At 33.8% G+C, this 26,433-nt stretch overlaps 2 protein-coding genes across 3 annotated transcripts in view; one reads left to right on the top strand and one right to left on the bottom strand.

The window, feature by feature from the left end:
* Nucleotides 1-2,429: 2,429 nt before the first annotated feature.
* On the bottom strand, nucleotides 2,430-25,480 carry LOC123548791 (WD repeat-containing protein 88-like). Of its 2 annotated transcripts, none has more exons than XM_053546043.1 (10): nucleotides 25,291-25,480; nucleotides 15,106-15,305; nucleotides 14,268-14,331; nucleotides 13,416-13,554; nucleotides 12,070-12,196; nucleotides 11,012-11,196; nucleotides 8,442-8,524; nucleotides 7,821-7,889; nucleotides 7,312-7,404; nucleotides 2,430-6,577 (listed from the first exon to the last, which is right to left on the bottom strand). In XM_053546043.1, exons 1-10 carry the CDS (start codon nucleotides 25,291-25,293, stop codon nucleotides 6,413-6,415), a joined length of 1,128 nt encoding a protein of 375 aa, XP_053402018.1. In that variant the 5' UTR covers nucleotides 25,294-25,480; the 3' UTR covers nucleotides 2,430-6,412. The 2 variants fall into 2 exon arrangements, with proteins under 2 accessions (XP_053402018.1, XP_045192267.2); XM_045336332.2 differs by lacking the exon at nucleotides 25,291-25,480 and adding an exon at nucleotides 18,556-18,751.
* Nucleotides 18,829-26,433, top strand: part of LOC123548790 (E3 ubiquitin-protein ligase MARCHF6-like) — a 41,726-nt gene continuing 34,121 nt past the window's right edge. The window contains exon 1 of the mRNA XM_045336331.2: nucleotides 18,829-18,943. Coding sequence (XP_045192266.1) covers nucleotides 18,910-18,943 — 34 coding nt within the window. The 5' untranslated portion in view covers nucleotides 18,829-18,909. The remainder of the gene's footprint in view (nucleotides 18,944-26,433) is intronic.

Genomic DNA, 26,433 nt, shown 5'->3' with positions numbered 1-26,433 from the left:
TCATGTAGTGATGACCACTAAGAAGGTAAATAACTCCTTAGCTATCCACAGGAGAAACCTTGCATCTGCCCACAAGAGATCAAGACCCAGTCATACCAGATGTTTGTCCCATCCTTGAGTATGCCAGCACAGAGGGGACCAGTTGAATATAACCCAGCTTGAAGATATACAAAGTTGCGCAGCACATTTTGTCAAGGGTTACTACAAGACTGTCAGGTAAGATGACAAGCAGTGCCAGCTAGATGATCACTGAACTTGGACTTCCCACTCTACAGCAATGCCAGTGGAACACCGCATTACTCATAATCTCATTGACATCTAATCAGCCAATTTCTTCCACCCCTGGATATTGCTATGGCCACAGATTCCATGTGCCATTCTTTTGAACTGATGTCCAAAATTACTCCTTCTTTCCCTTGGCAAGCAGAATGTGGAACCAGCTGCCAGAGCACTTATTCACAGCCAATAGCCTTGAGGCCTTCAATGGTGGGTTTCTCATGGTTGTGCCATAGCTTCTAAGAGATATGCTGTTTTTATGGGTTTTAATCTGCACACTTGTATATATAACAGTAATCAGTACTTAAACAGAACTAGATCTATAAGCATACAATACAGAATAAAGTCTTAAAAAAATATTTCTTTCCGAGGACCGGGTCGCGAAATATAATGACAATTCAACATAACTTCTTTAATTAATGTTGACATGAATGTGATGTATAAGTTGATTGATGATTTAAATTTATAGTTTACCTTATTACATTAGAAATCATTTTGACTTGACAGATGTCTGCCTTTTTTTATCTTTTTTCATTGCAACCTTGGTTGTCCGAGGTTTGTTTACATCAAGGGAGATAATCCGGGAGCAAAGCAACTTTCATCAGCACATGATTATGTCCCTTAATTGCACATTTCCTATATTATATACTGGCAATAATATAAAGATCTGCAAAAAAATTAAAGGTAAAAGTATTTGTTAATCATGTGTGACTCTACGGCAGTCTTGAGAGCCTATTATGCATACTTTGTCCAGAAAGAACAAGTTTATACTGAACCCAAGTTGTAAAAAAATTTTCAAAGTTTTAAATTATTAAAAATTCTTGATCTCTCTATCTCTAACTGACCATTCTCGCATACCAGAGGTCTATCTCTGATGGATGAGAATGTCTTGAAAGAATTATGCAGTTTTACCAAAGAAGTGTAAATAGCGCTAGCGCTCTTTGGTTTTACTAAACAACAAAGAACTAAGATTTTTTACTCATTTAGAATTATTTTAAAGAGGAAGCTACGTTTCTTCCTTTGAAACTATTTTAAGTACACAAAGACTAGTATAGTAATTTAAAAAAAATTACAATGTTTGAATTAAAAATGCCGATCTTCATATTCAAAGTTTAACGAAAAACATTCTTCAAAAGTCACAAAAAATTCTGCCCAAGGACAAAGAGTTATACTTCTTTGACAAGGATGACAACCATATATGAAAATTTAGGTTAATGGTATTAACTCAAGCTAGGAATTATTATTGCCCTTGAATTATGGAGAAGGAAAGCTTTGACAGTCAAAGTTGAGATTTTGCTAAAAAATGAGGTACTGCCAAGTTATTGGACATTATAATCTCAAACAGAGGATAAGACTTCCTTATAATTACCATAAATTAACTGGCACGGAAAATTTATTTTTTTAAAACTTACAACCCATTAATTATTTGAAATATACCAGACCATTTAATAATGAATTCATCAGGTGTAAGTTGATAACTAATATGCCACCACTATATCTGACACTGCCTAATCAGATTTTGTGAACTTTAGCATAAATAAAGTCTGAATACTGTATTTAAACTATAAAAATGGTGGACATAAAAGAAGTCTATGGCTGGTATGAGGCAAGTGATGCGAGAAAGACGATATTACACGAGTGTCTTTTCATATTGAATTTATTAAATAAGTTGAATGAAATAATAAAATGCAAGACTCTGCCAAGCATTTTATCAATTTTATTAAACAAGTTTAATAATTATTAATTCAGTGTGGAAAGACACCAAATTAATGTATTATTCTATTTATCACATGTAAGATTTTCCTGCTGAAACATCAAAATTCCTTCTTTCTTTACTTATTATAGACCAAGTAAATTTGACCAACATTTTCTATACATAAAACAACACCAAGGTCAGAGCTTTATTACATTTGTTTAATACCAAATTTATGTAATGGCTTTCTTTCACTCCTATGATGTGATAAACAAGATCTTCTCACACCAGTATTTGTTTGGAATACTTGGCATGCAGTGTCTAATGGGTAAGAAAGAAATATCCTTGCTTATAAATCAGCTGTCTTTCTACAATTGATGTTATCTTGTTGTGAAAACACAACAATACTAATTATGATGGTGATCAATAATTATGGATGTAATAAACAACAAAGTCAAAGTAACAGTCATATTTTATATTAAAACAAGAAACATGGTATCTTATCACAGAATTCATTTGCATAAAATTGTAATATTATATAACATAGTTCATGGCAGCACAAAAAATGCAAACACAAAAATAAATTGCCTGAATTAAAAAGGCAGTATTAAAGGTTGATATTTTACTCTATGGCATTAACTAATAATCTTTTGAGCAGATTTCATAACTTGTTTTATTGCCCAAATTTCTACTCCAAATACACCCAAGTGACAATATAGTAATAAAGTTTAGTTGTTGCCAATAATATTGTAGCTAGGGTGCTGTATCAGGTAATACCTTTCCTATAAATTGGTTAAAATAGCTTCAAAATTAAAGCTGTCAATGTGACAAATTACTTGTTGTCCATAGATAACAGTTTAACAAACAGAAAACAAATGACAACAAGAGGGCCAAGATGGCCCTAGGTCGCTCACCTGAGAAACACACCATAACAGTGTAAACATGTTTGACATAGTGATTTCATGGAAACAAATATTCTGGCCAATTTTCATTAGAACTGGACCAAAAAAGGTCTCTGTCTCTTGAGTTTAAACGAGTATTTTCTTTGATATGACCCAGTGACCTAGTTTTTGACCCCAGATGACCCATATTCAAATATGGCCTAGATTTCATCAAGGCAATCATTCTGACCAAATTTCATGAAGATCAATTGAAAAATACAGCCTCTATCACATACACAAGGTTCTTCTTTGATTTGACCTAGTGACCTACTTTTTAACTCCAGATGACCCATATTCGAACTCGAACTAGATTTCATCAAGGCAATTACTCTGACCAAATTTCATGAAGACAATTGAAAAATACAGCCTCTAATGCATACACAAAGTTTTTCTTTGATTTGATCTAGTGACCTACTTTTTGACCCCAGATGACCCATATTCGAATTCAACCTAGATTTCATCAAGGCAATTATTCTGACAAAATCTTATGAAGATCAATTGAAAAATACAGCTTTTATCGCATACACAAGGTTTTTCTTTGATTTGACCTAGTGACCTAGGTTTTGACCCAAGATGACCAGTATTCGAACTCGACCTAAATTTCATCAAGGCAATCATTCTGACTAAATTTCATGAAGATCATTTGAAAAATACAGCCTCTATCGCATCACTGGCACCAGATCAGAAAGAAAATGCCTCCGTACGTGTTATACCCTACCCTAGGTATTCTATATGAACCATGGACGTGAACAGGAAAATATACTCACCCATTTCAATCACGCATTTCATACCTAAAACACGCAGTTCAGTAAATGTGTGCTATGGATATCAAACAAGTTGTAATTTATCTTCCATTGTGTACCAGTCACATTTTTTCAATACATCTTATCTTAGAAAAACAACATGTAGTTTATAGTTATTTCAACGTTACACAAAAAGTTGCTTGAACTTCCCTGGTGAAGTTCCGTTCTAGATTACAAAACCATTCTGATTGGCTGTTGTGAAAATGTATGTCAATCATCATTTTACTACACGTGTTCACTAAAATGTGAAAATGCAGCATAAATGTGCAAAATGAATAAAATAAACAGAACAGATGCAGACCAATGTATGATTTCAAATTAAAGATCATATACAAAATGAGTTTTAGTGTAAAATTGTGATTTTTTTAAATTCTGTTTTTGTTTGTTTACATTTCACCAAACATGTGCACACTGCCGTGACCTCTAGACCGGATGTTCATTAGGGAAGGTCAAGCAAGTTTTTTCTGTAACGTTTAAGAAAGCATAAAATATGTTGATAATCTCAGCAATATGGAATATTGAGACAATGTGACTGGTGCACGATGGAAGATAAATTATCGCTTGTTCAATATACTAGGTACCCATTCACCGAACTGCGCGTTTGTTGAGAAATAAACGATTGAAACGGGTTAGTGCACTTTCCCATTCATGACCATGGTTCTTATAGAATACCTAGGGGTAGGGTATAACGCGTACCGAGGCATTTCCTTTCTGATCTGGTGCCAGTGTATCGCATACACAAGGTTTTTCTTTGATTTGACCTAGTGACCTAGTTTTTGACCCATATTCAAACTCGGCCTTGATTTCATTAAGGCAATCATTCTGACCAAATTCCATAAAGATCAATTGAGAAATACAGCCTCTATCGCATACACAAAGTTTTTCTTTGATTTGACCTAGTGACCTAGTTTTTGACCCTAGATGACCCATTTAAGAAAACAGCCTAGATTTTATCAAGGCAATCATTCTGACCAAATTTCATGAAGATTAATTGAAAAAAACAGCCTCTATCGCATACACAAGCTAAATGTTGACAGACAACAGACAGACAGACGCCTGACATTGAGCGATCACAAAAACTCACCTGAGCAGTGCTCAGGTGAGCTAATAAGAGTTCATCTTCAACATTTAGTACTATGGGGAGCAATAAAGCCTTCTGTTTACTGAATGAAAAATGAACACTGTCAAATTATTAATATTCATGGGGGACTTATTTTCCTGGATTTCCTAGTTGTTTCTACCCACAAAATTAAATTCCATTGAGCAAACTCAAGTCCCATTCATTTTACTGCCAAATAGAAATCAATAACTTGCAATTTCATAAAATAGCCATTATGGAAAAAAAAACATGAAATTTTGTGTCCATGAAATTTATTATTTCACAGTAATAAATATTTGCGTAATCTTGCTTTTCTCTGTTAAAACACTCTTACGCTACAATGACGTCACGTTAACGTGCGGTGACGTTAATGTTTTTCTTGCGACCAAGATAGAGGGCTACTATATTTTACCTACTGTTTTAGATTAAGGGCAATTATTAGAATCGAAATAATTTATAGCAAAACCGTGTTTTAACACTATTTATACACTTGGGGCGGTAATACGTCATACAAATATTTTCACTCTGGATGCACCCTCGTGAAATTATTACACCCGTTGTATAACCGCCCATCGTGCATAAATAGTGTTAAAACACTCTTTTGCTATAATCATTTCTTAATTAAAACATTAAAAAAATTTGTATATAACATGAGTCAGCTATTTTTTTTCAACAGTCTCGTTCATTAGAAGCAGAATGAAGAAATCAATTAGGCCATTTATACTCCTGTTTAAGGAAGAGATTAAGGTAAAGTCTGTATAATTATAACATACATTTTCTTTAGCAAATAAACTTGGAATATTCTTAGTTTCTTACAAAAGTTGATCAAGACAATTATCATAACTCAAAAACAGGTCACCCTTAGTTTAGATAAAAAATATACTTGACAGAGCACTTTGGGGTACTTTCAGGTTGACACAAACATGGACAAATAGAATTCTCTGACTTTTCCCAGATTTTTCACTGGCTGTGTCATGATTGTCACTGACCAATACCATTTTTTGTGAGCATCCTCCTCCTTCATCTTCAAGTGACCCAATCCATTAATTTACTGCTTATTCTAATACTTTTACAGATGTGAACATCTGAAGGTTACACAATGCTAGTGTGTTAAAATGAGGTACAGAAGGTACATAAATTGTAATAACAAAGCAACACAAGTAAATTTTAGTTTGAAGGTGGAAGGATTCCATTGCTTGAAATTTCTGATTGGCCACATGAAAAATAGTTTCCCCAACTTATTTGAAATTTCATTTTTCACTGACCAAGTTTAGAAATACCTGACAGTTCATAGACCTTGAAAAAAAAAAGTCATCTGAAAATTTATAATTTCCCTCTTGATAAAAAGTAAGTGGAGAACACATCTCTTTTTTTAACTTAAACAGTTAAATTATTCAAAAGCCTTGTTTCAGATCAAAGTGATTGTTGACTTATTGCTGAGACTGACCTATGTTATAATGTTCTCATCTCTTTTATAATGTATCAGCTCTCTGTCTAAAGTCTTCTATGATGTTGGAACTGATTTTAGAAAAAAAGCACAGTCATACATTGTTTAGAGCACTCAGACTTCACAAAGGTATGATTAACGTATGGTAAATGTTCAAGTCTCGGGATCGGTGGGGTCTGTTCTTTCTGCAGCGGATGATTCTGTGCGCATTTTCTCAAAGTACAAGTCTGATGTATGAACTCTGCAGAAAACACACCTAGTCAGGTCCTTCAGGTCATCCAGCTGTGCCATGGAGAAAGGCTTGCCACAATTCTCACACTGTAAAAGACAATTACTTTGTTTTATAAAGGTGCAATGTCATGCTATTACAGTTTTCCAGGTAAATGATTAAAGTCTGGTTTAAGCAGTGATCCTGGATTCTGTAATGATACTAATGTTTTTACCACAAGTAACTTCTTCACATGCGCCTGATGTGGATGATCTATGATCTCAGATGTTTTGTCTTTTATGTAATCAAACTCTAAGCAGCAAGATTGTAATGCTCCTTTGGCATTCAGCTTAAAGCTCCTCTCTGGAGTTAAATATTTTATCATGTATATTTGTACCAAGATTGGAATAAAATGTATATATGACACTGAAAAATGATATAGCGAGTCAAAATTAGTGTAAGATATTGGTAAAAAGCCAAGAAAATTTGCAACTGTTTACTACCTTCTGCAAATATTTTTTGTAATTTAAAAAAAAATTGTATGCACATAAATTTATAACATTAGCCACTTTCACAGTACCCACAGTTTATGGATTTTTGAGATAATACATTTTCTGCCTAAGCATGAAAATAAGTGACTAATATAAGCTGACAGCAGTACTTTTTATTTACAACATTACTGCCTTGAACACATAAATCACCTTGTTTTTAATTTTAATCAAATTAACAAATAAAGGTGAATGAAAGCAAAGTCTAAATTTTGAATATTTTTACATAAAGAAAGAGGCATACCCTATAAAAAGACAGAAGAGCTTAAAATGGAAACAATATTGTACCAACATACCTTTGTAATCTTCACACCAATGGCTTTCTTCTTTTCTAGCACTATAGGTATCTTGTCTGAATCTTCAATATTCCATAACCGAACTGTACCATCCTAGAAAAGCAAAAGTATATTTTTTACTCCAAGATCAAATTTTCAGCGCTAGGGTTTGGTATCCACAGTAAATGTGGCATCTATAACTAAAGGGCACACAACTTAGATCCAGATAATGTTACAGGGAGAAATTGACAAGAATGTTCATTTTCATGCATCAATAAACTTTAACACTGTGAAATCAGTCAATTTTCTGGGCATAAAAATTTCATGCCCAAAATGATTATTTCATTTGGATATGAATTCATGGAAGAATGGAAACTTTGATTGTTTATTGTGATTTAACTTAGTGAATTGACGTAACCACAGAATCCATGAAAATTAGTCCCTGATGAATATTAATGAGTCTACAGTATCCATAACTGTTGGAAAATCATTCAGAATAAAGGATAAGGAAAGAGAGGATTCTAACTTACCCTGGCACAAGACGTGAGCCAAGTCTGATCCTGACTGAAACAAACATCCTCAACCCAATCAGTGTGACCCTGGAAAATCAAAAACAAGTGTTATCACTGAAAAATGAAAAATAAAAGTGTTATCAAAAGCATACAGTGTAAAGTCTCCAAAGCTATCACTGTAATACAGAAGTAACTGCTCTAGAAAGGTTTGTCTCTGAAGAATTCTAAATGAGAATGCAAGTACATGTATGTGTCTTTGTAGAGGGGTTTTTGCTCTGTTTCAGCCACTGTGGTGCAAAAAGCTTTTGCAATTGCAAATACTGTGAAATCATTATTTTCGTGGGCATGACATTTCGTGGTTTTGGCTGTTTCATGGGGATATAAATTCATGCACTTCACATTTGTTTACTAGGATTTAATTTTGTAGACTGACTCACCCACGAAATCCATAAAAATTAGTCCCCCATGGATTTTAATGATTACAGTTTTACATTAAATGCAATTGCAAATGTATATTTTAAAATAAACAAAGTGAATCAGTGGGATTTTACTACCAGGATGATTATTGTATGTAAATTTCCTTACTTTCTTACAGTTCAATACTGCTTGAATTTACAGAATATTATAACAGAAACATACCTGAAGTTTTATTTTCTGTATCTCATTTTCTATATCCCAAACTACAACTGTCTGATCATAGGAACCAGAAACCAGCATTAAACCTGCAAATCATAAACATTATATCAGTTTCATATGATAGGAACCAGTAATACACCTGAAAATCATAAACATGACATCACGTTCATATGACAGGTACCAGCGTCAAATCAGCAATTCACATGCTGATCGTTTTAGATGATGGGAACCGGTAGTACTGTAAATTTTCAATATATACACATTACAAATATTTTACATGGAAGAAACCAGTATTAACAAGAGCTGTCACAGGAGACAGCGCGCTCGACTATTTCGATGCTGGATAGTGAAACTGGGTACATCTGAGGAAGCTAGAGCTGTCACTAGAGTGTTTAATGATTCCAATAAGAATGAAGATATTGGAAAATAGCTTGAGTCTGTGTCAAAAGTATTAAGTAATAAGAGAGGTAAAAAACATTAAATAAGTATAATTCTAAGCAAAAAGGGGGATAATTCATGAAATATTGGTGCAAGAGTGATTTTTGCACCTTGTGCCTTATGATGTGGGTGATGATGTGGAATAACAACTTCAAGTTTGAATCAAATCCATTTAGTAACTAGAGCTGCTTTTGAGAAAAGCGTATGTCTCCCACAACTGCCTAATCATCTAAATAGTAAGTCAATCTTTATATACTGTTTACTCAACACAAATATACCTTTGAAGAGTAAAAAGACTGAGTTTGGGTAATTCAAAGATCGGATGAGAAATGTTCAACTTAGAACGCGGACAAGAGTAAAAACGCCGATTTTTGGTAATTCAAGGGCTATAATTCCGAAGTGCCTGGGCCGATTTGGCTAGTTATCGAACTTGGCTGAGGACTTATGGACAAACACATTTTGTTCAAGTTGGGTGAAGACAGGATGAAAACTGTTCGACTTAGAGCGCGGACAAGAGTAAAAAGGCCGATTTTCGGTAATTCAATGGCCATAATTCCGAAGTGCCTGGGCCGATTTGGCTAGTTATCGAACTTGGCCGAGAACTTATAGACAAACATATTTTGTTCAAGTTTATTGAAGATCGGATGAGAAATGTTCGACTTAGAGTGCAGACAAGAGTAAAAAGGCCAATTTTCAGTAATTCAAGGGCCATAATTCTGAAGTGCCTAGGCTGATTTGGCTAGTTATCGAACTTGGTCGAGGACTTATGGTCAAACACATTTTGTTTAAGTTTGGTGAAGATCGGATGAGAAATGTTTGTCTTAGAGTGCGGACAAGCTTTGTGACAGACAGACAGACACATACACAGACAGGAGTAAATCAATCTGTCTCCCACACCACTGTGTGGTGAGAGACATAATATCTGAAAGATAGTGAAAATGCATTAAAACTGACCTGAAAGTCTAAAGTAAAAGGGGGCATAAGTCATGAAATATTGGTACCAGAGTTATGGACCTTGTGTCATATGATGTGGGTGATAAGGTGGAACAACTATTTTAAGTTTGAATCAAATCCATTTAGTAATAACTGAGATAGTGTGAAAGTGCATCAAAACTTAAACCTGAAATTCTAAGTAAAACAGGGGATAATTCATGAAACATTGGTGCAAGCATTATGGCCCTTGTGTCATATGATGTGAGTGATGATGTTGAATAACTGACGATGCTGAATAACTAATTTAAGTTTGAATCAAATCCATTTAGTAATAACTGAGATAAGAATGAAAGTGCATGAAAACTTTAACCTGAAATTCTAAGTAAAAGGGGGGCATAATTCATGAACTATTGATACCAGAGTTACGGACCGTGTGTCATATGATGTGGGTGATAAGGTGGAACAACTATTTTAAGTCTGAATCAAATCCATTTAGTAATAACTGAGATAGAGTGAAAGTGCATCAAAACTTTACCCTGAGCTTCTAAGTAAAAAGGGGGATAATTCATGAAATATTGGTGTGAGAGTTATGGCCTTTATGCCATATGATGTGAAAAGTGATGATGCCGCATAACTATTTGAAGTTCGAAACAAATCCATCAAGTAATTACAGAGATAAAGTGAAAGTGCATCAAAATTTTAACCAATGTGCAGACGCGGAAGGACGCCGACGCAAACGCCGGGTCGAGTAGGACAGCTCTCCATACTTCTTATAGTAAAGCTAAAAATGAAAATTCATATACTGTGGTATTGGAGTAAGGCATATGATTCCTTACTATATGTGTCATAAGCTCATACCCTAACTGAGCAAAATTCTCGACCAGACAACCCTATCCCTAAGGGAAACAAAGTACATCAGAACCCCTATAAGTCAAACAGTCTCAGTACCAGTGAAAAGTTCAGTTTTGAGGGGTGACTTGTTTAAAGGGGTTATTTTCAATAAAAGAGAACGTATTCATGATGAAGAAAATTGTTTAGTTTGGAGTTGTTTCTTAGGGGCTATAGTTTGAGGGGTTTCTGGTTTTTAGGGGCTCTACTTTGTCAGGGTACCAACGTATATATATAAATTTTAGTGGAGTACCATACATAATGCAAAATAAATAAATTAACATATTTATGCAAAAAAGATAAAAAAGTTTTACCATCAGGACTAAATTTACAGCAGCTCACTGACCCCTCATGACCTGCACATAGTTTCACTGGCCCCTTTGATCTGTATGTTCCTGTAGCGATATCCCAGATACAAATATTCTTGTCCCAGGATGCTGTAGCAAACTTGCGCTCGTCTTTGGTAATATCACAACTTGAAACTATATTTATATGACCCCTGTAAATAATTCATATATATAATTGTAACCAAGATGACTATAATGCAATTATCAAGGTAATAATATTGTGTTTTTTTTTCTCCAGCAATTTATGATAATAGGCCTCTTCCTGTCTGTATTTCTTTCAAATCATGCAGTTTTCCCTATAAACTGACTTTAAATCAGGACTTTTAATTCTCTTTACCCTGATACCGAGCTACTTTTCTCCAAAATAAAAGGCCCAGGCCAAGACTCCTTCCCCATTTAGTTCTAACCCTGAAGTTACACATACTGATAAACATCAATCCAGAAAGATCAATGTGTGGAACATACATCTTCTAAGCAAGAGGTCATTGATTCAAATCCCAGGCAAGTCACATGGTCTCCATGATGACAGACCACAGACAAAAGGTCAAAGCTCATTGTTCTCTACCTCTAATTCATGTTGGAAAGTTATTGTTATGTACTGGAAAGGATTCCAGGTACCTATGTAAATGAAGTATTGAAGTATTGAAAGATGGTATTAAACCCGAAAGAACAAACAAACAGAATAAATATAGTCTGATTGGGTAAGTTACGTATCTTATGAATCATCTGTCCAAAATACACCTATTGTACTTCACAAATGAATATAAATCCTATACTCAACTCCAATATGATACGGGAAAGCTACTGCTGGTGGGATTACATACTTTAGTCATGACAGTCAAAGACGACATTGGAAATGGTGTAATGATGGTGTCTCAACGTTCCATGTGTTAAAAAGTTAACAATTTAAATGAGTTTTTAGTCTTACTTGCCTAAAGTTATAGCCAATTTTAGCTGATACAAGTCTAGAAATTAGAAGTATAGATGTATTAAAAAGTATTAAACAAATTTAAATAAGAACATACTGTAGATGTATGGTGCTTTTCTTGGTTTTGAGATCAAAAAATTTTGTTGTTCTGTCCATTGAAGTGGTGATTACTTTATCATTGTCTGGAGCAAACATCACACTTGTAATAGTGCTCTTGTGTAGATCTGAGAATAAAAAGTCAACAGTATTATAAAACTGGCCAGTCTATAATCTATCATACAAGTGTGCTAACTTTTATATTTTCTTCTTATTAAATATTGTGAAATCATTAATTTTCATAGGAGGCTAATTTTTGTGGATTTTTTGGTTGCATCAACCGATAAAATTACATCCTAACTAATATACAAACTTCCTGTCATTTTATTCTTGAATTTAGTCATCTATAAAGTGCCATAACTAAGTGAAAATTCATCCAAATGAAACCCGCTTCTCACATGCACAACTATACTTGGTACTGATAATAATTACCAGGTTTGATGGAAATCTGGCAAATGATTGCTGAGAAATAGCCTAGACAAATTCCGCCTACAGACGGACGGACATACATACATACCGGAATCCAGTATAACCCCGCACTACTACTAGTATCTAGGGGTATAATAACTGTTTTGGGCAAAATATGAAATTTCATGTCAATGGAATTAAATTGTTTTATAATTTTATGAACATGCTGTATGTTCTATTCACATAAAAATATGTATAAAAATTTAATAGGACTGCAACATTTGTAAAGGATCAAAAATCATACACCAGTATTTTCTTTTAAGTTAACATTTCATGAGAATGATATATTTGTTCAGCTGTCTTTTTAACCCTCTCTGTGTACAATATCTCTGCGTGAAACACTGAGGTGTTAGCTGTAAACAGACAGAACATGTCAAACAGAACAACAGTTCCTCTACGGATAAAGCTCAGAACATAAAATTCTCCAGACTGAAATCATTCAATTAAAGAATGCTAGTATTGCCATTGGTTAGTTTCATAATTGTTCCCCCAAAAGAATCAATCAGATGCATGAGTTTTAATAACACAGCTTTTAAACCTGGAACCCTAGACTGAAAGTGAGATTCGGGCAGACTTAGTGGTTAAATGGTAATTAAGACACTGACTGAATAACAAAACCAGAAGCAGAGTGTTTGATCCACCTCTCCTTTCACTAAAGTTACTTACAATCTTTTGGATATGTTTCCCTAATGTAAGGGTGCTTTACACCTGGCACACTTAAGAACATTGGAAGCTTTTACACTGTCCTCAAAAACCTGAAATTACCAATATTCTTCTGTAAGATTTGCCAGTATGGGCAACCAGAAGCATGCAACTATAATTAAACGTTGATGCTGAACCAGTCAGATATTCTGACTGGGCAAGCAGAGCATTGTTTACCTGGAATTGTGTGTATAATCTGTCCAGAATCAGCATCCCAAATGTTGAGACAGTTGTCTAGGTCTGAGCCTGAGGCGACCATGCTACCATCACTAGAGATTTTACAGCACATAGCCATTCCATAATGTTTACCAGTCCACTAGGAAAAAAGAGAGCAGAAAAGCTAGGCTATTGCATAAACAGTATAAAAAAGCTAACTGCAAGAATGTTCTATGGTCCAAGTATGTGATCTGAAACTAAAGTAAGTCTGTGAACAGTTCTAAGTCGTTTAAAAGCTTTTAAGTTTCAAACAGTAAATACATACTACAAAATCATTAATATTTGTGGGCGACTAATTTTTAAAGATCGAGTGGTTAAGTCAATCTGTGATATTAAATCCCATTAGACAAGTTAAATTTCCTACTCGTTTTACGTTAGCACACTGAAATCTAAAAATTCTTATCCCCATAAAACAGCCACTTTGCTCCGAACCATGATATTCTGTTGTTCAACATATTAAATGATTTCACAGTTCCCATTAAACAGACGCTTCAATTAAAGCCAAAAGGCACTATAATTTTTCCACAAGGTTGATATAAGAATGGTCAATGGTCAGTTATTCAATAATGGTATATCTGGATTCTTTTTGCACAAGCTCAGATTACAATGTCATTTTCCTTACCATACAGTTGAGGAGACAAGGTACATTTGTCTATAAAATAGAACACTACCATTAACCAATCAACAACCAATGTTACATTCTAAACTTCTGTTCCTTTTCAAAAGACTCCACTAATACTGAATAAGTACATGGTTTAATATAATTTTGAAAAGAAAAGTCTTACAGGAAAAAACACTCGTTCAAATTCTTACCAACTGTTTTCCTGTTTGGAAATCAAACATCTGCACTGACTTATCATAGCTGCTTGTAACAAACCTAGGATATAAACAACAATCACAGAATGAAAGTAAAATATTCAAAATAATTATTTGGTAAGTTCAAGAACTGAAGATAGGAGGTACATTAATGAAACATTGTAGTAATGGATTCTTCTTTAGATAAACAATTAATTCAAAAGGTCAATTTCAGAAAATACAAATTTATTATTTTTGAAAATTGTGAACAAAGTAAAAAAAAATGTGAAAAAGCAAACCAAATTGTGTGTAAAGCCAAAAAAATGTGAAATAAATTAAATCCTAATGAACAAGTATAATTCCTGTTTAACTTCGTGTTCAAAAGTTAAAGTTCACAAATCACATCTTCATGAAATAGTTGTTTTTACCAAAACTGCATAATTTCATGCCCACAGAATGAACTGACTTTAGAGTACACAGATGAATTACTTCCATTATCATCATTATTGTGAATATTCTCTGTTTGATCTTGTTGCTTCTGTATACCTACTACGCTACCAATACACAAACAGTAGAACTCTATGTTGAAAATTGTGTTGTTGGGTTTGAAGAACGGCAGTAACATTTTGGATCATTATGATGACTTTCTACCTTTTAATAATGGAGGGAGACCCTGAGTGCCCATCCACACAGTATATTTCATGCTAAGGTACACATTGGAAGAACCATCAACCTTGAAACAAGAAAGCTACATGACTTCCTAAGAGTAAAATGACAGCCCATGCAGAACTTTAACTGACAAAGCTGATTTAAACCACTGTGGCATACTGAAATATGATGAGAAATAAAATCTTACTTTGAACCATCCGTTGAGCCTCTGGCTTCAGTAATAATATCAGTATGTTTAGTGTTGTATGTCTGTAAGCAGACCCCATCTTCTACATTAAACAGCTTCACAGTGCGGTCGCTCGATCCTGAAAGAATCTTCTGATCTTCGTCAAAGAATTCACAGCTGTTTACAGCAGCACCATGTGCCTTTATAACTTTAATACGAACCTGGAAGGAATGGTGGTAATGTAGCTTTAATTGTCATTCATGGTAAATTCTTTAATTGTCACCATACCCTATGACATTAATGTTCAGTGACAGTGGCACAATGCTCTTGCCTTCAGAACTTTCATCTGAACAAGTGTCACATGGCAGAAAATAAGTACTGTAAAAGGAGACAGACACCTAACTATGTCAATCCTGTACAGTAATGAAGGGAATATCTGAGAACACTAGAGCTATCTCTGGAATGATTAATGCCTCCAACATGGATGTTTAAGTCAAATCTGGATAGTAATAAAGAGACATACAGGCAAAGTGTATAAAAATTTGCTGTTTTATTTCAAGTCATGAAAAGTCGCTTTTTTTTTCAAGTCATGAAAATTCTTATATACATATGTGATTCTTACTTCTTTGAAGTATGTAGGCTTCTATTTTGATCTATTAAGTTACCCCACTGATTAAATATACTGTTGAACCAAACATCAAAATTATCATTAAACATCAGCTAACTGCTAAATGGGATACATGGATAACTTGTATATTATACTTAAATGTGGGTACATTCTGACTTTTCTGGATATATTTCAACTCTACCTAGTCCAAATAATAGGATATTTCGGAACAGCGTGATAACTTTTGACTGTCCTGTCACGACCAAAATTATTCTGCATACTTCTGTTAGGAGATCCCTCATGAATTCCATTGGGAACGTTTTCTGGTACATGTACAATGTATTTGTAATGATTACATTTCTAATAATGAATTTATGTTGATTTTAAAGCATAAAATTGCCTCCCTGACATTTTTAATGTATATTTTGTGGGGGGTTTTCTGCAAATTTAATGTCATCAGCAGTCTGCTGTGTATTGAAACCCATGTCGGGGTAGAGTCTCTCCTTGCAAATTTCTGTTCACATCATGTTTCTGAAGATTTATGTCTCTTACCGGTACTTAATATTTTGAGTTATATTCAACCCATTTGAAGTTTCTTCATGAATATTAATTAATGTTTTATTTATTGGAGCAAGTAAGTCTGACCAGTATTTAATGACTTTTTTGGATTTTCAATGTCTTTGTTTTCCTAACAGAAAAATGCAGATACGGGTAAGAATGACAACTATAAAATTACAGATCATAAAATACGTCATCCCGATTAGACAGATATGTAAGACTAGACTCTAACATGTGAGTACATATTTGTTTTGGTACGTTTTGACCTGCACCCCCAAAAAACGTTCAAAACTAGGTCACAAACAATAAAAAGTGCCTTGTTATTCCATCCTGTAAGACTGAACAATATAAAACCTCTTTATCTCGTCAAAACAATTAGATATTCAGTGGAACCTTAATTTAATTCTCAACGAAGTCATGGTAATCACACCCACAGTGGATTTGGTCAAGACCCAAGGTTTATGATAGGGTTATAGTAACAGTAGTTTGATTTGGGATGCTGTATTCAACTCCAGTGGAATTTTGCCAGATCAGATCTCACGAGGTAAGTGCTTAGTGTGATTCGATCTGGCAAAATCTACAAGATCCCAGATCTAGCTACTGTTATAATGACCCTTTTATTGTATACCTCTACCTGTTTGTTTGTTGTTTTAAGTTATTGGACATGTTGGAAGAAATATTCATTGTTTATCGATATTAAAATGGAAGTAAGTGAAGTTTTGTTACGTGCAATATTTATAGAATGTGTCAGGTCATGCATATTAATGAAAGAGGTCCAGCAGGATACAATACAAAAGGTACAATACGGAATTTAAACGGTACAAAATGGAATTAAAACGGTACAATACGGAATTTTTTTCTGCCTGTTCATATTTGATTGTTAGTCAAAATAATTCGATGGTTAGATTGTTTTATTTTTTTGTGACAGGCAATCTAAACGTCAAAACTTCGAAAGACAAAAATAATGGAGGATATAAGTCAGAGTACACAGGGCTTTTTCAGGGGGTTTTGGGAAAAAGGCCCCTGGTCATATTGGGAATTTTTAACGCGGTAAATTGTCAAATTTGGGAAAATATACTGACAAATTAAATGAGTTTTTAATAAATATATATTAGTTTAAATCTTTAGTTTCAAATTTTACTGGTAGTGTATCCCCTTGTGAAATTTTGAGATTTTTTTTTCAGGATTGTGTTCCAATATTGCCTAAAAATACAGTAACTCTTTATTTGTCATGCTAAAATTTTTGTTTACAGTTTGTTTTCACCAAAGTTATAACTGAAATTATCCAAAAAGTAAAATGGCAAAGTGTGTGTATTTTCGAGTGTAAAAACTGGGTCGCGAAAATATGTGACAATTGATTTTAATGATACAAGAACTACCTGTCAACATGTTTTGGGTACTTTATTCAATTAATATTTGTGTTTTTGTGCATTTTGAGAGGTTTTTGCATACAAATCATTCATTTCTTCAGCAAAATCTTGTAATTATTTTTTGCCGAGGTTGCAGCCGGTCATGTTACTAAAAATAGAAATGAGTTGGTTTTTCCAACATTTTGTTTGATTTACTTGGCAAAAAAAACTAATTGTGCAAGAATTATTACTGAAAAACAGGAAGTAACTGATTTCAGTTGGGAAATTTTTCACTGGATTGGGAATTTTTTGCTCCAGATTGGGAAAAATAGAGCATATTTGGCATTGGGAATGGGGCCGAATATCGGCCCCGTGAGATAGGGTGAAAAAGCCCTGGTACACTGACATCATGGTCATGTAAAGTTATTGGTTTTATCGCTCGGCATATAGCGTGTTGACACAGTCAACGTTAATTGTGTACTGTACATACAAACATTTATATCACCAGAAAATTCGTATTTTTTGAAATTATTTGATAATTTTTAAATAACTTAATGAGGAAGTGAATCCTCTTTTGACATGTTTGATACATGTAAGTTTCATTTGAATTTATCTTGTATTTGCAACAAAATCTGGATTTAATTTAAACCCCCAGATCTGCAGCCATGAAAATTTTAGGAAATTTCCTCCATTATTTTGGTCTTTCCAGTGTTAGACGCGAGTGGAGATATATTTGCCCATAACTGCACAAGAAAAATATTTCCTGGGATCACATCAAATTTGCTAGACTAATTTAATTGCGAAACACATGCCGATTTTTTTTACAGAATTTATATAAGTATATTATAAATGCCTGTATTGGTAACTTGCATCCTTAACCCGACAGAGACAGAGAGCACAGACTGACAAGAGAGCATTCAGGAATGACTGGGAGAGTGAGAATATGTGCATTCTGACCTGTGCAAGTTCTTCGTGTTCCCACGAAGCTTTTTGGACCATTTCATTGCCACTTTCTATGTCTTCTTCTGTTGCTATAGCATCTGTCATGCTTGAGGATTTTTCATTTGATACAGATTAAAAAAACAAAAACTGCAAAATACGATAGCCCTAAGGTTGCTGTGTAAACTACCCCAAAACGTTCTAAAGTCGTAAAAATACGCATCATTCTACATTTAAAATTACTTAAATATATGTAATTAAATCAGACAGAGTTCGAAAACACAAACAAATGCAATAATGAATACCGAGGCAACCCAAGGGGTAAAATATCTTTGGGACTAAATTTGACATAATTTACGACATTAAATCAAAATGGAGGCCGACGACACTGACGAGCCTCAGACAGGTTAGTTTTTAGATAATTTCTGAACGCTTAAGCATTAGATTGTATGACGATCCTATCAGTTTGTTTTTTAAAAATGCTTTCTAACAATTAAAGTTACCCATTTAAACTAGATCCACGTTTAGAGCCGAATATTTTTTATTGAACTGAGACAATAGTTGCCTACAAAAAATATTTTGTCATAAAAACTGCTTCAAACATCCAGATGTTTTATTGGATTCTTTAAAAATCAACTTCCCGTCGTTCTACTCATAAGATGCTTAATTTTTTGTGAAGATAACAGACTAATTGTAACTCTATCCAGCGGGTATGTTACATTAAGATCTTTTTGGAAGTGGCTTGGAGTCCGGTAACCAGGCCCCGTGTTCACAAAACATTTTCAGTCTCAGCTGAGTTTGATAATGAAACTTTATTTGTCACTTATAGCTAAATAGGATGTTTAAAACTAAATTTTAAGTTAATAACTATTTTCAAATGACTTTTCAGTATTGATGATCGGTTTCATCTGGAATTAAGTCTTGAAGTTTTAGTAAAACTGTTAATAAAATTTCAAACTCAAACTCAGCTGAGATCGAAAAATGCTTTGTGAACACGGGGCCAGACCTCTAGACCCGGAGTCTAGAGGTCCGTTAATCATAAGATAAGGTAAGATAAGATAAATTTTATTTTGAGTCGGCAAGACAAGTAACAATACAATATAAGCACTCTAGGTGCTTTTGAACCAACTATATACTTGTAGTACTGTTATGTAGGGACTATATTACCAGTGTATGTGATAATTTAATACCAGGTATGAGCTGTAATTAGTTGTCTCACAATTAAAGCTTCGGTAATTACATATTTTTTTTTTTGTATTATGTTGTTGTTTTTTGTAAATATCGGAAATACTTTTGACATATTATATATGAAATTTTGTCGGTGATTTCTGTTACAGACTTCTGGAAAGTTGTCAGTCCAAAGGACATGACCGCAAAACTTTGAAGCGGTGCGCCAGTTTTTAACCCAGATGCGGTCCGACTGACCCGCATTTTTCGTATCCTGAGAACGGCATCATCTTGGACAAAATGCAAAACAATACAAGAGCAAAATCCAGAAATTAATGAAAATACACGCCAACCAAATGTACAGAAAGCTAAAATGAATATGAAATGAAGAGGTTCTGTCTTGATATAAATGATAAATGGCGATGATTTGATCATGCCTGGCTTGTAAAACAGCAAGTTAAACTGGAAGTTTACAGGTCGAGGCTTTTTTTGGTTCTGTATTACAAGTTCATTTTAGGTCCAGTGGATTGTTTTTCTTCTGTTCCCCACCACTGTGAATTTAAAACCAATAAAAAACGAGAGCAAGTCTTTGAAATCATCACCTGTTTTTGCTAGAGAAATGAATGTTTCCTCTCTGCAAATACCATTCAAGTGTTCATATTGATTACTGGACCTCTAGACAGCCGTAAACGTGTTGTCTAGGGGGCCGGTAACCGGACCTCTAGACTCCGTGTCTAGAGGTCCGGTTACCGGACCCCTAGCCACGGCCTTTAGAATTTTTTAGGCAATGGCTAGGGAAAACTAGAACCAGTGTTTAGGCTGTCAAGAGGTCCAGTAATGAATGAGATAACTGAAAGGATACTATAATTAGCCATCAAAAACAGGAGATGATTTCTGATATAAGCTCTGGTTTGTCTTGTTGTCTTAAATATATTGCAATTGATACTAAGGACGTTTGACAGTTCTAAGTATTTAAAAAACTTTAAGCTTAAGAAAAACACATTCTGGTATGCAATGAATTATTGATAGTACTTTGTGGTCAATAGTTATACATAGCTGCTAATGTTGTCATTCTATGTAACACTTACTTAAAATAAAATTTTATCGTGTATCTTGCAGTTTGTATGCAGTAGTGGAAGCTTTTATCAAATAAAATTTATGTTTTTCCCCAGGATGGAAGTATTAAAATAGTAACTTTTATGCTTTTCTTTTGTATTTTGCACTTGCATTGTTATCATAAAATGGTGAATTTTTTTACTTTTTGAGCAAATAACAGTGACTAAATTAAAAGGTAAAATTTCATAACTATATAGCAGGGCTCTCGCGAGTGGGCGACTTGAGCGAAATAGGCGCTCTAGAACTTTAAACTTCGCTCAAATCTAACCTCAAAGCGAAATGCAAGTCGCCCGATTTTCTTTGACTTCCGCACTCGCTAATTACTGCTACCTGGACTGTTGACAATTTGCATGGTGTCATAAATGAGTGTTGAATACACAAACACACGCCGGTAGCATAATTTAAGCTCCGCCTACCTCAGGTACTTGCGAGATTTTCCCGAGAAGTGTGAAAGCGAATCAAATTATCCGGTACACCAGAGTCTATTGTGTTAAGCCAATCAGTGCCGCGTTTATGTCTTTGACACTTCGCGTTAATTGTCAACACGTTCGAGTGCAAAAAAACAAAACAAACAACACAATGTTTTATTAAAGAAACTGCTGATTAACCATGCGATTAATTGGAATATGGTACACAAATATTTGTTATCTATGATAAAAGAACGACATGTAATGTATTAACTACGTTAAATTGACTTCTATTGATGAATTTATTTGAATTTATGTATTTCTAGTTTACACATTTTACTTTCAGTTTTATAATTCGAGTGAGATACAGTGCTTTAGGGTATAGCGGATTTTAGGGTATAGAGGATAGGTTGATAAATTTTATATTTAGACTTGAATTATTGTATAAATTTTCATATCATTCTTTTACTGGCATGCAAACAGACATTCTGACATACATTTTAAATATTTGCTCGCTGTGTTATTTTTCATATGTCATCAAATATAAAATAAAGCTATCCCCTATAGACTAAATCAGTGCATATGTAAAAAACGTCAGTGAATGAAAAGTGTTTGATAGAAATTTAAAAAGCTGAATGTTTTTGAAAAGAGAATACATTATTATTCTGATTTATAGTAAAGAAATCTTGGAAAGTTTGTTAAGATGTGGATTTTAAACTAATAATGTAAAAAATGACCAAAGCTATCCTGTACACCCTAAATCAGCTTATATGTAAACAATGGCGTGGAGAGAAAAAAACACATGAATTTCTATGAAAAGCTGACTGTTTTAAGAAGAATAGATGTTTTCTGTCTGATATACTAAAAAAAAATATTATTGTCATTTCTTTGAATTGGAATGCAGGAAAAATTAGTTAGCTATCCGCTATACCCTAAAGCACTGTACTGACATTCCTTAGTGAATAACTCGGTGCAAAGAGCTATAAAAATAAATACACTTCTACTTCTTTGCTCGGTGTTAATAATAAACACTTCATATAAGATATAACCAAAATTCGGCAGGTTACATTTAAAGCATCGGCTTGAATTTTGAAAACTACTTTTTTTCAGAATTTTGTAACGAAAGGATTACCACTGTATGGGAAATGATCTAACTAAGAAAATGAATGATCACATCAATGTTTTTTATCAAGAAACAAGAAAATTTACAGCCACCTTTCGAATCACTCAACATCATATTGCGGTAGAAAAAGTCTTCCCACTTCTCCCTAAAGTCTCCCCACTTCTCCCTAAATCAGCTTGAGGGAGAAGTGACTTCTCCCAAAAATTTGGACCTAGCTAGACCCCTGTATAGTATGTCTCCAACTCAAGTGAGAGCTGTTTGTGCTTCTCAAGGATCTTCTTACAGATTTTATTTGCTTTGAAAGTTTTGTCTTGTAACTACCAGATAGTTAGTGCTTGATAATTCAGCTTAAAGATTTGCAATTCAGTTTCTGAACAGCTGAAATACGTTTGGAAACTATTTGACTGCTATTTCAACTTTTTACTTGCAAGAAATATAGGGAAAAGCAGTTCTCGCTTGTAAAAAAATGAAAGCCAGTCTTGGATGCTTGACACTTAGAAACATTAATGTGCTGTTTGTTTATGTGTTAGTTGCTTTGAGCAAGATTACCTTCAGCTACATGTACATTATGACTTGTTCCAGTTGTAAACAACAAAGGATATCAACAACTTTTCCCTGTACAGATAGTCTGTAGTTTCTCCTTTTTGCATGACCTGATTAAACAATGCTTTTAGGAATAAGCCAACTAGTGTCTGTGATCAATTTGTAAGACAAAATTAGAAATATCTGAGCAAATAAAAATGCTGTAAATATTTTTTTTAAAAATCACACTTTTCACACCATTTCCCTATTAGCCTTCATGCTTTCAAAACTAGGAAACTGGAGGATAAAGGGTAAAAATATATCTGATTCACTTCTGTTACATTTCTGTTCAAAACTGTTTTTAGCTTGACTATTCAAAGAATAGTAAGAATAGTCAAGCTATTCTACTCACCCTAACGTCAGCGTCACACCTTGGTTAAAGTTTTGCATGCAAGAATGCATACCTATCATTTAAAGGCATATATCTTTGAAACTTACATTATCTTTTTCTAGATCAGTTACCATAATCACTGGGTCAAGTCCCATAACTCTGACTTGTATTTTTGACAAATTGTGCCCCCCTTTGGACTTAGAAATTCTTGGTAAAAGTTTTGCATGCAAGTAACTATCTCCAAAACTAATGCAGATATTGAATTCACATGTGTCTTCGGGGTTATAAAACTAGTTGAAAGCATCAAGTCCCATAACTCTGACATGAATTTTGGTCAAATTATGCCCCCTTTTGGACTTAGAAAATCCTGGTTAAAGTTTTGCATGCAAGTACATATAGCTATTATTTAAAGGCATATAGCTTTGAAACTTATTTTTTCATTTTCTAGGTCAATAAACAACCTCACAGGATCAAGTCCCATAACTCTGACTTATATTTTGGTCAAATTATGCCCCCATCCTGGTTAAAGTTTTGCATGCAAGTTACTATCTCCAAAACTAATGCAGATATTGAATTGATCATTCACATGTGTCTTCAAGGCTTGACTTGCTCAAAGGGCAACTTCAACTATTGTTTAACTTGCCTGAACCCAATTTTTGGTTGCCCAAGTGTAACATGGTGATGTGATGAGATATTACAATGCAGTAAAGCAACGAAACAGCAGTACATGATTTTCTGAGAAGTATTTCTTGGGATCTTTCAAAGTTTCATATATTTCACTTCGCTGACGGGCAACTGAGTATGATCTGTTGCCTGTCCGTACTCCACTTTTACCTTCCCCGGGCAATAGCGCAGTCTTTACGGTCGAGCCCTGGTCTTTAAGGTTATGTAAATAGGTGATAGCATCAAGTCCCATAACTCTGACATGTATTTTCAAATTGGCTAAATTATGCCCCCTTTTGAAAATCCTTGATCTTATTTTTCATGTAAGTTACTATCTCCAAACTAATGCAGATACGTGTACTGGATTGAAACTATAGATATTTTAACATTTTGGGTAATAATCCTGCTTCTGGGACAACAATTCAAACAGTCAAGCATTGGCTGTCTTTAAGGGACAGCTCTTGTTTATCTATGTTTTAAGATTATCCACTCATGGTTGTAGTGAAAAAACTAATACATTTTGTACCTTCTTTTACACAGTGTTAAGTATTAAAGGTTCATAATGCCTTCGTTTAAAATGTGTCTGCCACATTTTCTGTTATGAACATAACACATATAAATTTCTTGTTAAATCCTATTTCTGATAATTGTTTTCTCTGATACATGGCAAAGGTTTGAAAACTGATGAACAGAGCAGTTTTATTGAAATATCCCCATTTATGGCTCTGACTGTGAAAGTTCATGTGCAGTATTGAATTAAAAAGCAGAACTTTTATAAGTGAAAACTGAAAAGTAATGGAAATGAGAATGAAATACAGATTTATTTTAAGTATTGAGGATTGTTCTAATGATTTTTTTTGTTGTTTCTGTGATTTTTCCCTGCCAAATTTTCCTGATTTTGTTTTTAAATTAAATTTTCAGAAATTTCAAATGCTCTTTAGTAACAGTATAAAAATAAACAATTTTACAAGAATTTTGAAATATGTTCTGAACAATGTGGTCATAGAGAATTTACGTTCAGTCATTTTTCAGTAATTGAAGCATAGTGAACACATTCAGTAAAAATCAATGAATTTCTAATTAATGTCATTTTTAGCTTGACTATTCAAAGAATAGTCTAGCTATTCTACTCACCCTGGCGTCAGCGTCACACCTTGGTTAAGTTTTTGCATGCAAGTACATACAGCTATCATTAAAAAGCAGAACTTTTATAACCATGTAGTTATGCATAACATCTATTTTGACAGCTTTTTATTTAATTTTTTTAAAGTTTCATTAACTTGGCATGTTATGTTAAGCTGTGAGTAAAGCATGATCTTAAAATGTTTTGCTTAAGCGAAGTCATTAATTTATTATTCACTTACCATCTTTCTATATATCCAAGATACTTTCGGTGAATGTTTATTATTTTTATATAATGTGGACACTAAAATCTCAGTTTAAGATATTACCATATAAAACATGATTTAATTTTTTAAGTTACTCCAGCTTTTGAATGCAATGTTAATTGTGGCCTGGAGTAAGGAGTCGTAAAAGTTTCCAAAGCTTATACATTAAAATGCTATTGAAAAGTTTTCTTTTATATGTTTATGTTCTTGTAGATACATGTAAGGCTTAAAGAACCAATGGATTGAATACAGATTTATCATGTGAAAAGAAACCACTTGCCCTGGGTGTCTCTCTCTATACATTAATCCTTAATCCTGGTTAAGATTTACTGTAAAATTGTTTTATGTGTGTGATGAATAGAATTCTTCACTCTGGTGAAAACTGAAAAGTAATGAAAAAGAGAATGAAATACAGATTTATTTTAAGTATTGAGAATTGTTCTAATGATTTTTAGCTCGACTATTCGAAGAATAGGGGAGCTATCCTACTCGCCCCGGCGTGAGCGTTAGCGTGAGCGTCACACAAATGTAAAAGTTTGCGTACCACCCCAAATATTTTCAAAGTCCGTTGAGATATTGCTTTGATATTTTGCATACTTGTTTACCATCATGACCCCAGTCTGTAAAAAGGAGGAGGCAACTCTATCAAGCATTTTGACTGAATTATGGCCCCTTTTCGACTTAGAATATGCTTATTGTACTGTTAAAGTTTTACTCATAGCTTATATTATACTATCAAGCACTGAGAATAGTCGAGTGCGCTGTCAACTGACAGCTCTTGTTTTTTGTTGTTTCTGTGATTTTTTCCTGCCAAATTTTCCTGATTTTTTTTTTTTTTTAATTAAAATTTTCAGAAATTTCAAATGCTCTTAAGTAACAGTGTAAAAATAAACAATTTTACAAGAATTTTGAAATAATTTGCTCTGACCAATGTGGTCATAGAGAATTAACGTTCAGCCATTTTTCTGTAATTGAAGCATAGTGAACACAGTCAGTAAAAATCAATGAATTTCTAATTAATGTCATTTTTAGAATTTAAAAAAATCCTCTTGTTGATTTTTTTTGGAGGGTGTGGAGGGGGGTGGAAGAATCAGAAAAAAAAAATTATATTATCATATA

The sequence above is a fragment of the Mercenaria mercenaria genome, chromosome 6 (genome assembly GCF_021730395.1).
Source record: "Mercenaria mercenaria strain notata chromosome 6, MADL_Memer_1, whole genome shotgun sequence".
In the NCBI taxonomy this organism is placed as follows: domain Eukaryota; kingdom Metazoa; phylum Mollusca; class Bivalvia; order Venerida; family Veneridae; genus Mercenaria; species Mercenaria mercenaria.
This window is presented reverse-complemented; position numbering and strand designations above follow the sequence as displayed.

Bases quoted from the DNA above. Each gene is read 5' to 3' on its own strand.
- LOC123548791 (XM_045336332.2), bottom strand. From the start codon at position 18,645: ATGACAGATGCTATAGCAACAGAAGAAGACATAGAAAGTGGCAATGAA. The intron at 12,197-13,415 runs GTAAACAATGCT...TTTTATTCTCAG, and splicing joins GATTATACACACAATTCCAG to ATCTACACAAGAGCACTATT. The intron at 8,525-11,011 runs GTAAAACTTTTT...TATGATTTGCAG, and splicing joins CTGTAAATTTAGTCCTGATG to GTTTAATGCTGGTTTCTGGT.